General features: G+C 42.8%; 2 protein-coding genes and 1 long non-coding RNA gene across 4 annotated transcripts in view; 2 read left to right on the top strand and 1 right to left on the bottom strand.

Annotated features, from left to right (window-relative positions):
• Positions 1-14,299, bottom strand: part of LOC135902239 (agrin-like) — a 615,148-nt gene that overhangs the window by 394,691 nt on the left and 206,158 nt on the right. The gene's annotated exons all lie outside the window — the stretch shown is intronic.
• Positions 2,012-3,272, top strand: LOC135902276 (uncharacterized). The gene has a single exon (XM_065432257.2). The coding sequence runs from the start codon at positions 2,058-2,060 to the stop codon at positions 2,757-2,759; it is 702 nt and encodes a 233-aa protein (XP_065288329.1). The 5' UTR covers positions 2,012-2,057; the 3' UTR covers positions 2,760-3,272.
• Positions 6,106-9,908, top strand: LOC139047123 (uncharacterized). Its single transcript, XR_011507050.1, has 3 exons — positions 6,106-6,422; positions 7,256-7,369; positions 9,742-9,908. It is a non-coding gene; the product is annotated as an uncharacterized lncRNA (long non-coding RNA).

Below are 14,299 nucleotides of genomic sequence, written 5' to 3' on the forward strand. Positions count from 1 at the left end.
TGATGTTGTGCACCCAGAGAGAGCGCTGTGGTGGCGCTCGTTGGCGCGGATTAATTAAGAGGGGGCCGCCATCTGTCCGGCGCCTTTTTTTAATTAAAGCGAGCAATAAATAGTGCCAGCGCACAATAATTAAACGGCCGCCGAACAGCCCATTCGTTACGGAATAACAACGCATCTCGCGTCGCACCCGGGCGCCCGACGCCAGGCCAACGGCGTCGCTGCGCTTCGTCAGCGATTTTCATTTCCGACGCCGTTTCTTTTTGCGCCGGCTCGATGTGTCATGCATGGCGCCAGACGCAACGAAATTGCTTCGCGCCGAGCCGCCTTTATTTTAACGCTTGCACTCAAGTCAAGTCACAGCGGAACATATTGTGTCATAGTGCGCATATACCTAAGTTGTGCCAGAATTTCAAAAGAGGCATCCCTTATGAAAATGGATTTAGAGTTCCTTTAGAACTCCTAATGAGTTCCTATGGAGTCAAAAGGGACTCTATAGGAACTCGCGATCTATAGAGTCGTCTGCATAGAATCTCTATAAGAAGTCTATAGAAACCTTTCTATAGAAACAAGTCATTTCACACACAATAGATGTTCTATAGAGGGTGTATTGACGTCCTATGTACTGAATTCTATAAAGTAAGTTTTATAGAATGTCTTTAAAACTTCTAACGCGACCTGTCTATAGAATGGCTCTCCATTCGTTCTCTATAAATGTTCTATAGAGATTGTATTGATATCATATGTACTAAATTCTATAAAATAATGTCTATAGAAAGTTTTTAACACTTCTAATGCGGCTTGTCTATAGACTGACTCTCCATTCACGCTCTATAAGCAGTCTATAGAGGGTTTATTGTCATCATATGTACAATATTCTATAAAATAATGTCTATAGAAAGTTTTTAACACTTCTAATGCGACTTGTCTATAGACTGACTCTCCATTCACCCTCCATAAATGTTCTATAGAGGTCGTATTGACATTTTATGTACCAAATTCTATAGAAAAGATTTTATAGAACGTTTTCGGAAACGTTCTATAGAGGTCGTATTAACATCTTATGTGCCAAATCCTACAGAAAAATGTTGATAGAACCTTTTCAGAACTTCTAATGCGGCCTGTCTATAGAATGGCTCTACATCCTCCATAAAAGTTCTATAGAGGTCGTGTTGACATCTTATGTACCAAATTCTATAGAAAAATTTATAGAACGTTTTCAGAACTTCTAATGCGGCCTGTCTCTGGACTGGCTCTCCATTCCCGTTCTAAAAGTGTGCCATCATATGGCATACGTACTGAGTTCTGTGAAGGAACGTTTATAGAAAATTAAACAAGCTAAAGTGCGGCCTGTCTAAGAACGGCTCTATATTTTCACTCTATAAACAGTACCCAGTATCCATGGTGCATCGCCGGATTATGGGTCCAGTGCCGCGCGCTGGATGCATGGGGCGCTGGGCAAGCGCAGCGTACTGGTGCGAAAAACAGCTCTAGCGCGTTAAATACGCGGTGCCTGGACACCGTATGTATTTTTTTTTTTGAATACAGAAAGCAACAGATAGCATTTTAGTACAATATAAATCGAAAAAATGAACATGTAAAAACCAAGGAGGATACATAAAAATTGCTGGAGTGGAGACGGCGCGCTCCGACCGAAGCCTCTGTCCGCCATCTTGCCAGAGGCAGAACGCGCGCTCGGCTCCGGCGGCACCGGCTCGCGCTGCTGTTTTCGTGAGTTGGTCTGCAGTGCAAGTTATGTGAGGGGCATGTAAACACCATCGATGTGATTATGGTTGCCTCTTGCGTTGCCTACGGATGTGCGAACAGGCTGAAGAAGGGTTGTGGCCTCACGTTTCACCTGTAAGTACTCGAGAACACGTTCATTGAGCCACTACGCTCGCGTTGCCGATGGATGTCAACTGATAAGTTGTGTGTGTGTGTGCAACGACTAATAGTCCTGGAATTGCCGACAGGTTTCCAAAAGACTTCTTCCAAAAAACTTCTTCGGGTCCATACGTGCACGAGGTGGTCATAACAACAACCCAACCGCTGCGCAGTTCATGGCTGCATACAAGCGTCTGTTGGTTCAGACAGAAGTGACTTCATCAAGCTCTGGAAACTGCTCCCAAGACATAGTCTCAATTCTAAATCCAACAACTACAGGAGCTTTGGTAGGTGAAAGCAGCATGCTTACTGATATGCGCAGGTCGTCAATCCTGCAGGCCGACGACCACAACTATACCCATCGCATTGACTGCCCAGAAAGCCTGTCAGCTTTTGTCGGTGCTGTAGTGCCGTACATTGCAGGTTTCGTCGTTAAGAAAGTTCGTTCAACGATAACATGTGAACTGTGCATCGCAGCCCTGCACTCGGATGAACTGGCACCTTTAATTAGGCAAAAGAGCCGAGGTGGACTTATTTCACCATCACAAGACATCGTTGGCCTGTGTGAAGCAGTTGAAAAGGGGCTGCGACGGCTACAGGCAGAATATGATACTATTAAAATGGTGACGGTAAGGTCAAAACACCTCATCCTTGAAGTCCTGGGCACCTGCACAGAGAAAAATTGGTTCCAGAAACTGGAGGACCACATCCTTGATCTCGATCCACTTGATAACCATATTTATATCTTGTGCAAAAAAATCGCTGAAGAATATATAAAAGTGAGAATACACCACATGACGAAAGAACGAAACCGTGAACTGATCAAAAACAGAGTGAGACCACTTTTGTCGAGGGTGATTATTTTCAATCACCAGTAGGGTGTCTGTCATGGTGTTCTTGACTGTATGGCAAATTTTCTCCTTAATATCTGCTCATTTGAACTGCCTTCTGCATATCAGTTGGCTGCTGGTTGATGGTAAATAAACGACTACAACTAGAACCGCACATTTGGATTCCTTTCTAAATGGGAGCAGCTGCATTACGCTTTTATCCTTAATATTTCTACAGTTACACTGCCTTCTACATGCCACTTTTCTGCTAGCTGATGGAAAATAAATGTATATGACTAGAACCACTCGTTTTGGTTGCTCTGTAAATGCGAATAACGTCATCCACAGCGCGGAAAAGCACGAGCGCGGCAGTGCTAATTAAGCTTTTCTGCTTAATATTTGAGCTGGCAAACTGCCTTGTACATGCCAGTTTCCCTCTGCTTGACGAAAAATAGACGTTTAATACTAGAACCGCTCGTTAGCGTTGCTTTGTAAACGCGAAAAAGCGCGGCTGCGCTATGCTTTTCTCCTTAATATTTCCGCAGTTAAATAGCCTTCTTCACGCCAGTTGGCTGCTACAGTTGATGGGAGATAACCGTTTACAACCAGAAGCACTTGTTTTCATTGGTTTCTGAATGCGAGCGCCTTCATGAGCAGCGCGAAAAAGTAGAAGCGCGGACAGGCGCGGCTGCGCTGCAGCCTTTTGCCACTGGTAAGATGGCCGCCGGCCGTTCGGCTCCGGCTTCACCCTTGCCCATAGGCGCGTATAGGCGGCTTCCACTCCAGCAATTTTTATGTATCCTCCTTGGTAAAAACCAAGGAGGATACATAAAAATTTTTATGTATCCTCCTTCGTAAAAACAGAAGTGCTCTGACCAGGATTCGATCGTCGTACCTGCAGATCCCCAGCCCGGCTCATTACCGCTACGCCACGCCAGCATAGGGACATGGGCGGATAATTTAGCTTATCAAAATCGAGAAGCAGTTTTAGTTTCACAGAGAGAAGTCTTGCACAGACGTGGTAGATGCGCTATCGGCCAGCAACTACAACTCACGCCTGTACCACAAAAAAAAATTTGCTCTCCGTATTCAATAGTGTGCTCGGAAGTGCCATAACATCGACTGCGATTGGTATTTTAGCTTCGAAAAAAGTCCTAAATGAACCACCGACCCGGGACGCTGCATGAATGGGCTGTTACTGCCGATTTCGATAGCCGTTTCTTGTTCTTCACGCGAGGGGTATTCAATGTTTTCTTAGTTCAGTGATGCCTTTCAGTCTACACGTCTGTCTAGCCATATATATTCGTCAGAGAAACGCGGGATAGTGCTGGGAGCCTTCGGCGACAGCACATATACCTGCGTTTATGATGCGTCACATCGGCGCTCCTCACTTCTTGTGCTGGCACTGTAGACATGAAAAAATTGTTTATTTAAAAGCACCGATGCGAAATCTGAAATATAAAGTAATTTATCCTTTTTAGACTTCTTGATTCTTGAGGTTAGACGCGCCGATAGCGTGCAGACGGACTCGGCGGATCCGCTATGCCTATGCTTCGATGGGGACTGATCTCGGCGCGGGTAGCTGGCGAAAGCTAAAATGTGTGTATTTGAGCCTCAGAAGTCTTTTTAGTACAATAGGGAAAGTGGAAGCGCACGAATCGCCTCAGCCTTGTTATCGGTGCGATAATATCAAGCAGCGGTAGGCTTCGAACTCGGGGTCCGTTCGAGCGCGTCTGAACGACTTCTGGATTTCATGTCCACTCCACAACACTGCGACAATGGCGATAACTCCCAGTCATACGTTACGTGCAAACTACTAAAAAAGCGGCGTCCTCTGCGTTTGCGTGGTTTCGTTAAAGAATTTAGCTGTCCGCCCTGTCAAAAGGCAAAATGCAAAAAACGAAAGTGATTTTCAGTGTCACATGTGCAAGAATAAACATAAGGCAGCTCACGCACCTTTATTCCATACTGCGACACGATATAGTTCTATGACCCTAAGATATAGCGTTATTTAGGACAAGAGACTAGTATCAAGCCATGAAATTGTATAAAGCATTTAATATTCAGCAGCGCTCGTCCTTGCGTGCTGGAGCCAGCGCGGCACAAACACAACCAGCGCCGTTTCCAATGCGAGCGTCTCATCCAGTGTGACCCAGCCCTTATCCAGCGTTCTCACTGGTCTCGAGTGAGTCCCAGCGAGCGCCAGCGTACCCAGTGCGATCCAGTGCTTAAAAAAAAAGAAAGAAAAAGAAAGAAAAACGCGCTGGTTTCACACTGGAAGGCACTGGAAGACCCAGCAATCGGCATTTCAGAGGTTTTTTACTATCAAGAGCATCGTTAAAAAGACACTCATTGACCAAGGCAAACATCACACTAATCGAAATTAGGAAAACCAAATAAATATAACGGAAGCGCGCATTGTGGTTTATATCGCATACGCAGGTAAATCACAAAGATGTATACCAAGAAACACTAAGCAAAACTGCGCCTTAGCAATGGCGTCATATCTATTTGCTGGCATGCAGTGACTGCAGCACTTGGGGCGGAAACAGATCGAACGCCGCCGCACATTTCTGGCACATACCACTCAAATGCGACAAATGCACGCTGCAGAAACGATTTTTTTTTCAAGAAATCTTGAAAAGTCACAGACCACATGAGCGCGATCCGCGCATGATAAGCGCATCGCCACGAAAGCAAGCTAGGGAACACATAAGCGTAACCTGTGCCTCACGGGTAAAATTAAACATCATCGTATATACGTTGTTGTGCGACGGACACAAGCGCACGGAAACATCACACACTGCACACGTGTACCTCCGAGGTTGTGTCGACAATTTCTGGGGTACATTTAAACGACAGCAGGAAGTTACTTCAATGAGAAACGAAGTGAGGGCGCAGGCACTGCAGGTAACGGCTGCGCATAAAGTCAGTTAGGGTTTTAAGGCCAGTGACCGAGGTTGAAATCGTTAAAATCACACCGCAGCGATAGCTTACACATGGTAAATTGTCGAGATCTTGAAGGCCATGCTTTTTGCTGACTACATGTGGCATAAGCGATTCAAAAGCAAGAATACTGCATGTAATTTATTTCTGCCCTAAACTATAGCACACAATATGAGCATGTCAATGTTTCTTCTTGTCTAGCAACATATGTATGTAGTTCGGCTCAAAGGCCGGCTCAAAACGACACAAAACCTGCCGTAGTGGGTATTATTGTAGGAATCACGGAGGCCACGGCAGCCGCACTATTATACAGACGGCGCTGGCGGCGCCAGTATTTTCGTATTCAACGCCACAGGTAGAATACGAAGGTACGGCGTGTTGTTATTACTCCGTCTTCAACGGTTGTTGTGCGGGCTGCGTCGATGTGTTTGCTTGATCGTGTGTTATTAGGTTTGCTGTAATGAAATGAGACGTAGTTCGCGAGCACGAAAGTGCCAGAAGATGGCTTGAGTCTCGCTGTAAGCACGCCGTATGCGTGGCGCGCCAGCTAAATGTGGACCAACGATTTTCATGCCATGGAGTGCGTTCCCTTTGTCTCCGCTTGTGTTCGTGGAAAGTTTGGTGGACGGCGCAAAGAAGTAATGCGTATTATTAGCGCGCCTCAGCTCGTCCACTACCCAGCGGCTTGAAAGCTGCAAGTAACATCGCAGACGCATCACTGGAAACTTGGAGAGTGCCTTTCGACCTCGTCGTACTGTTGAAACGGTAAGCAATCGTGCTCGCCAGCTACACGTGCGTTCATCCGTGTTGTGTGTGCTTCCCGTGTGTGTATAGAGTGCCTTGCGAACGTAGTAAGTGGAACACCCACGACAACAGTGAACCCTGTGCTGATACTTGCTACGCGCTGGTTGTAAGAATTGTGTACGCAACTCTATTGCCACAGTGCGGAATTGATAATCCTGATAAGTGTTTGCTTCCCCTGAGAAGGGGGACGCCAGGTAGCGTCGGGGAGTGAGGACGTGTTTACGCCGGCTCCGCGAACAACCAAGAATTCTGGTGGTTTCGGAAATCGTGTTCGCCTTGTGCAGTTGTGCGTGAGCTCCCGCTTGTCTGCTAAAGTTGCATAGTAACGACCCGTCTACCTCTTCATCGATTCTTTCTTCAATGACGTTTCCTCACTTATAAATGCTTCGACGTTGTGCACAATCTCTGCTTACGAGGTTTTTGGCTAACGAACAGGTCTAAGAAAAAAATTTAAGCCAATCACATCTTGCTACTAGTACAGCTTTATTTCCAAGGCAAGATGTGTTGACATAACTGACTTAACTAAGCATGACAGGGGAACGTTGCCTATACTATGTAATGGGAAAAAAAAACATTAAGTTTAGATTGTAATCTGCTGCTGCGGTGCGTCCAAAACTTTATTTGATGTAGAGGTCCGCATTGTCATAACATTCGATGATTTCAAGCATTTGCTCTCTTTCCACATTAGTGCAGACATTGTTTTCGTGACTCTTTTAGGTGCTGATTGCATGTTTTCACGATATCACAGCATTATTGTACCACTGCTATAAGCTAACATAGAATTGATTTTGTAGTGGCGAGGCCGTGACCCACAACATAAACTACAAGATCGAGGAGCCCCAAGAAATGCAGACCCTGTGGATATATGGCTGCAGCAGCATGGCGTGTGATCTGGATGGTCATGACAGGTGTGTATGAAATGTACGTGTTCCAAAAAGGGGGCTTGGTGTCATTCATGGTGAAGTTTGTCAACACATTACTTAATGCAGCATACTAAAGAGACTAAATATTTATGCAACCTTATTGAACTTGCTACCTATTAGTGTGCATAGCCATTATGCCCACATGATTGTGTTCTGTATAAAACTATACCCAACCATTCCTGATGTTTAGTATTTCTTTTGCGTAAGTTGCTTACCTGCAAGTTACATATATTTTTTGCTTTGTACATAGTGTATTTATGACTTTTTATTGGGGTTTTATTCTTTGAAAACTATTTCCTATGCTGTACCCCTATTTGCATAATTTTTTTTCTGTTTGTGCTACAATCTCGTGCAGTTTTCTGTGCATGTAGGAATTCGAAGGGTAGTGGACTAAATATGTCACAGGTCTAAGCACGTAGATGTGCACATCTTTGTTTATCAATGATATCTTTACAGTTACTTCTCTGTTCCCATAGTAACAGCCACTGCAAAATACACATTTGGTGAGCTTTAATTTCTTGAAAATTAATATGAAGGTCAGTATTTACTAAGCTGCATTTACTTTTGTAGTACATAGGCACAGACTGATATGGATACCTTGTGACCTACACAGGATGCCTTTTTTGTTTGTTGCATTAAATATGGGGGCTCACCCACATCTCTTACTATATATGTGGTATGCCTCATCGATTTCACTTGTCAGTTTTTACGGTGGATGAAAACAGATGAACGATTGTAATCCAACATGAAGCCCCGTTGTAGAAATGTACGGCCAAGTTGGATGACCATACTGGTCTTTTAAATGAAATATGGTGACCTCTTATACACATGAGAAGATACCAGCCAGTTTGCCCTATGTACGCTTGACCACATGTGAAAGGGATACAGTGCACTCACTGCCTGTGACACACGACAAATTTGGTGGTATCTTTCACCGAGCAAGCCTCCCTTGCCTGCTTGCCTTTCTCAATTTCTCAATTCTCTTGCACACTGCTGTGCATATGGCACCCTGACAAGAAAGGCTTGCTTAGATACCACTAAATTTGTCTTGTTTGTCAGGGGTAGTGTAGTCTATTCTTGTGATCATGTGTATATTTGGTCAAATGTACATGCAACAGATTGGCCGGTGCCTCAACACGTACCTAAGACAGTACCATAATTCACTCCCCGGATCAGTATGTTCGTCCCACTTGACCATGCACCGATGGGACTGGGGCTGCGCGCCAGATTTAGACTGTTCAGCTGCGGCAACCAATTGACCAACAACATCACTGAGGAATGCCACATAAAAAGACTGGGTCACAATCTGTTTACTGAATTGTCCGCACCCTTCGTAGTAACAAATTTGTTTGTTGCAACTAGTTTTAGGCACGTTATTTCTTGTTAAATTTTCTGCTTGACCTATAGAGCAGTTATGCAATCAGTTTTCAAAGTTACTTGATTAGTATAATTTTTGTTTTCTGTTTTTCACGTGCCAGGTTGCAAGAAGGACACTTTTTAATTAAAACTGAATTAACTTTTCAATTGCAATTGGGCAGTCTTATCATTGCGTTTAGGATACATATCAGTGTACATACACGTACTAGATTAGAAACTAATTGTTTCAATAACTCAAAAAGCACGAATATACTGTGTCCATTGTATCTGACAGTGACACCGCGACTGTGTTCCAAATACCACAAATTGGCAGTTATCCATCATAGTTTGCGAAAACAACTTAAAACATTATTGTTCCCCATACAATGCATACTTAGATGCATCGTCATGATTGCCCAAGCTCCATGTGAGAAATTTATTATTCGCATATTAAGCATAGTACATACCAACTATGGCTAATAGCGGATGGAATATTCATTTTGTCTACCGCTCAGCAATAGAAGCCAGTAGATCATTCCCTTCTTTTCAAAAAAATTTTTTTCTATGCATAGTGTGACATCTGTATAGGACTCTTAGCTCATGGGTTTTCCTGCTTGCTTATGTTATAAATGGGAATGTGTTGTCATTGCAAGATGAGATTAATGTGTGACTAGGCTGTTGTCGTTCGGAGATGCTTTTTGTCATCAGCAATGGTATTCTACTGCCAGGCACATTGGCCCAGTGCTGATGTCACCGAATCTTGGGAAAGTAAAAATATTCTCAAAAGTGATTCTCAAAAGAACTGCCACTGTTTGGCAGAGTGGTGGGGAGGTGGGGCGTTCTGCCACATTTCTGTTATAATTTTTTTCTGAAATACTGAAAGGAAACTTAGCATAATGCTACAACTATATAGATATTTGTGGCATGTTTGTGCCTGCTAATACATTATGACTGAATGTTCATTACACCTTTTGAAAATTAATTTCAATTTTATTTTCCAGGCTCCACCGTCGCCGTTACTAGACGGACCAAATGAGGCCAAAAACTAGCCTTTCCTCACTCCATTCCTGGGAAGTGAAATAGCAGGTGATCATGTAAGAATGAACTTGCAACCATGTGGGCAGTAGCCAAAGCTCCCTACAGTTCATGCTGGTGGTGGAATGATAAGACAAACTGCAATATTTATTTGTTTACTTATTCACTTAATATTTATTTATTCATATCTCATGAATACTTTGCAGTTTTTTTAGCAAGGAGTCAGGTAAAATAAAGAAATATTGTTGCATGAAAGTAAACGTTATTTGAAAAAGCATAATTCACGTAGCACGAATTCATGGAAACTGTAAATTTTGAAAAAACAGAGCAGTAAGGTTAACAAATCTTATATAACAAAAAATGAGATCACATTTCTGTTGGACCCAATACCATAATTTAATCTGTCAAATTAGAGATACCATATGCTGCTCTAATATACAATCACTAATTTATGAGTAGATGCGTGAAACTCTCAAACGTTGCAGCAATTTCATGTAAGCTGTAAATTCATATATACAGTTTGTTGACTTTATACATAGCAGATGGAGTCTGCAGAACTATGATATCTCTTTCTGGCACAGAGATGGGGATTAGCAAGCTTCATGGTGTTATTTTTCTTAAACCTGCCAAATAGTTCTTCCTGCAACAGGTAGAATTCTCAAATGCCACAAACTTAATTCAAATGAGTGCTGTGGTTGTCTTAAAAGTATTTCTGTATTTTGGATGTATTTGAGTAGGAAAATTTACAGAATTAACAAACTTGTGCTAGCTCTTTTTTTTATTTACAGTTGCAAACTAAGTCCTTTTCCTTCAAGTTTTGCTATTTTCAGCAAATTTTAATAAAAATTGATGGTGTTAATGTAAAAACTATAATTTAAACATTTTTAAATGTATCAAACCTCATCAAATTTGGTTGCACAGTTGCCAAGAAAAACGATTTTACTGTTCATGTGCATTACATAGGAGCTCCTGAGCTAAATCTCTTTAGTCATTGCGTGTGTCGGTCTGGTTTGTATTTCTCACCCTAATTAGAATATTGGCCCTGATATCAAAATTGTTTGCCTTACAACGAAATACAAGCTTTTAAACTTTTTACGATATATGCTGTACTGCTCTATGATAACCCCTGTTTGCCACATTTTTGCAGGGCCTACCAGTGCTAATTTTACACATAAACATAGACTAAAATGCCGTGTGGTTTCGGTATATGGTGTACTTATCTGTGAAAGTCATTATTTGCCACATTTTTGCAGCGACTGCCAGTGTTATTTTTGCTCAGACTAAAATGCTGTGTCGTTTCGTCAGGCTGACACAACATTGCAGTGCACATTCATATAAGTCTATTTTCAGGCTTTAGTATCCAAACATTTAATGTGCACTGCTGGAACAGGCACTCCTTTTGCAGTTTTATTGGTATGGTTTCTTGTCCTAGTCAAGCCTGTTATTGCGAGGTGTCAACTGTAATCAAGTCTGCCACTGATTCTTTTACCTCATGTTTCGTGTGTTTGCACCACCAGCTTGACCTGAGAAGCATGTTGGCAGCTACAGTTTGTGTGTTGCAAGTTCTAGTCTGAAGTGTGTATGTCACATATATGAAGCATGTATCTAGTCTGAAGTGCAATAAACATTTCAAACTGAATACTTTGTGGTTGTAGCACCAATTATTTTGCCACTGCATTTACTGTAGTCCTTATTGCCTACAGTAGAACTTTGGTAAATTGCAAGTACTTTACACACATCGGCCTAGCTTTTATAGGCATTTGCTTGTAGGAACTCGAAAGCAACTGCATAGAAATATTCTATAGAATTTTTGTCTTTAGCATCTCTAAAGCAACGCGATAGAAATATTCTATAGAAATTTGCCTTTAGCATATCTAAAGCAACTCGACAGAAATATTCTATAGAAATTTGCCTTTAGCATCTCTAAAGAAACTCGATAGAAATATTCTATAGAAATTTGTCTTTAGCATCTCTAAAGGAACTCGATAGAAATATTCTATAGAAATTTGTCTTTAGCATCTCTAAAGCAACTCGATAGAAATATTCTATAGAAATTTGTCTTTAGCATCTCTAAAGCAACTCGATAGAAATGTTCTATAGAAATGTGTCTTTAGCATCTCTAAAGGAACTCGATAGAAATATTCTATAGAAATTTGTCTTTAGCATCTCTAAAGCAACTCGATAGAAATATTCTATAGAAATTTGTCTTTAGCATCTCTAAAGCAACTCGATAGAAATGTTGTATAGAAATGTGTCTTTAGAGTTCCTATAAGAATGCGGTGGCCAAATAACTTTTGAAACTCTATAGGAAAATTATATAGGTAATCAAAATAAACACAATAGAGTTCTATAGAGAAAGTTCAAAAGACTTTCTAAAAAAACACATTAAAAATTTTTGTAAGGGATGTGCCACTTATCTGAACGTTAAGGTTTTCCGTCGCTTGGAGCTAGTTAAACATTTTTTCGTATTTCTCTCAATTACATATTTTGGTATTTTCATTACTTTGCCATCCTTATAGAATGTATTCACGGCAAAAGTGTCACTGAAAAAATAGCAGAGCGCCCTGAAAAATTCCCGATACGGCTTTCTTTTGCTCAATACCTTATGAATGAAGTTTCTCCTAAGCCTGAAAAAAGAAAGCCCGAAAAAAGTTACACTCGCCGCTTTTTTTTCATGATCCGCGGGCTCCTTTCAGGCGTAAGCACAAAGGAGGTTTCGTTTTTGTCGTGCTTCTATTGTTGGAATAGTTGGACCGAAGGCACTGACAGTTGAGATTAGCCTGGCAAACACACTGCTCCCTTCTTGTGGATAGCGGCATAGTAGGTCACAACGCATGCCCTACCTGCGTCTCTGCCGTCTATTATTGAGTCACGCGGCCCACGCAAAATACAATTGCGCAGAATCTCATCGAGAAGTTTTCTAAGTAAGCGTAAGCATTGTGTCATTTCATCGTCTTCACGCCGCCCAGTGTCATTATCACTTTTATGAAACTTTATCCGGTCACTACGAACGGTCGCTGCGGCGACAGGAGCTGCTGAGCACGGCGGCGCAAGGTGGATAGATGATGCAAGCAAATTACTGCAGGTGGCAGAGCCAGGTGAGCTGATGATGTTCCGATTATTATAAGACGTTATTGCTCTCTAGCGCCTTGTCCACCCACGTCGAACCGTCGTGAACCGTTATCAACCGTACTCTGCCGGCGGCTGTGTATGGCACGTCCGTGGCACGGGCCATAACTTGAAAGCGATCTGCAATGGCGACATTGAGCGCCGATTGCTGATAGCTTTCAAGATATGGCCCGTGCCGCGGCCATATTGCTGATAGCTTCGTCAGCGCTGTGTTCTCGTCGCCTAAAACGTGTTGAAGAGGCAGCACAATGCTGAATTCACTCACTGCTGCGGACGCTATCTTGAAAACGGTCGTCTTACGGAATGGATGGACGGGCGAACGTACAGCTGGACGGCTGTGCGCGGTCGGTAAGCATAGAAATGCTTAGCTACGCATTTATGAGTGGCCTTTCTTTTCAGGCCTTTATTTCTGAAAAAAAAGAATGCGGCACTATTCCTGCAGTGAGATAAAAAGGCGACGTTCCGTTTGCCGAGCCAACCGCCAGCGCACTGTCTGCAGAGAGAGAAAGAAAAGAGGGTGAGTGTGATATGCCTCCGGCACGAATTGTGAGTGCTCGCACCGCGCGTGCAGCAGTTTTTACGCCACCTGCCATGATGATCCTTGCCACAGTAGATTCTGCAAGAAGCGTTCTGCAGAAAGTGTGCGACTGAGCCTACAAGCGGTGGGGGCAATATTTTTCTATTACTTCGCCACTTGAAATAGAATTGGAGGTGGGAGGACGAGGACGTCGGACTGTGCCATCTACGTTTGCCGAGCAGCTACAGCTTGTTAGTACGCTTTGAGTTTGATAGTGTGTTTAGTGCTGTGCTTACTTAAAATATTGGTGCTAGTGAAGTTAAAAGCAATACCTTGCCATTGGTTCAACGTGCTTCTAGGAAATCGTTGCCTGTGAGGGTGGCGCTATATGACAGTCATGGCTCTGGCACTAATTGTTTGCGTAGACTAAGGTGTGTTACGCTCTTGCTTGTTTTTTGAAATGCTGATGAACTTCGGCAGCACCTAATATCCTTCTCATTTTTTCGCTCTTTGTGCCATTGTGCCTAGCACGGAGTATGCATCTATGATTTCTTCTCTTAATGTGAATGATATATATGCCTCACGAAGTGGAAAATGTCGGTCCGGCGTTAACATCTGAGTGTACCAAATCTTATGAGACCAAGTGATGACGTCACGCTACCGGCGTTGAACGTGTTGCGGTCCGCACGCGAAATACCACGGTGAACAGCTACGGCGTCAGTCGGACGCTATGGCCCAAACCCAAAAAGTTGACTTCGCCCAACTCAAAAATTTAGCTGACCTTTGTTCAACACCGAAATAGCCCACTGGAAAAATTTGGGTGGCCCACCATCGAAACTTACTTTGCCCAATTCGAGCATATGACCAAGCGAAAAGTA

Source organism: Dermacentor albipictus, chromosome 6 (genome assembly GCF_038994185.2).
Source record: "Dermacentor albipictus isolate Rhodes 1998 colony chromosome 6, USDA_Dalb.pri_finalv2, whole genome shotgun sequence".
Lineage (NCBI taxonomy): Eukaryota > Metazoa > Arthropoda > Arachnida > Ixodida > Ixodidae > Dermacentor > Dermacentor albipictus.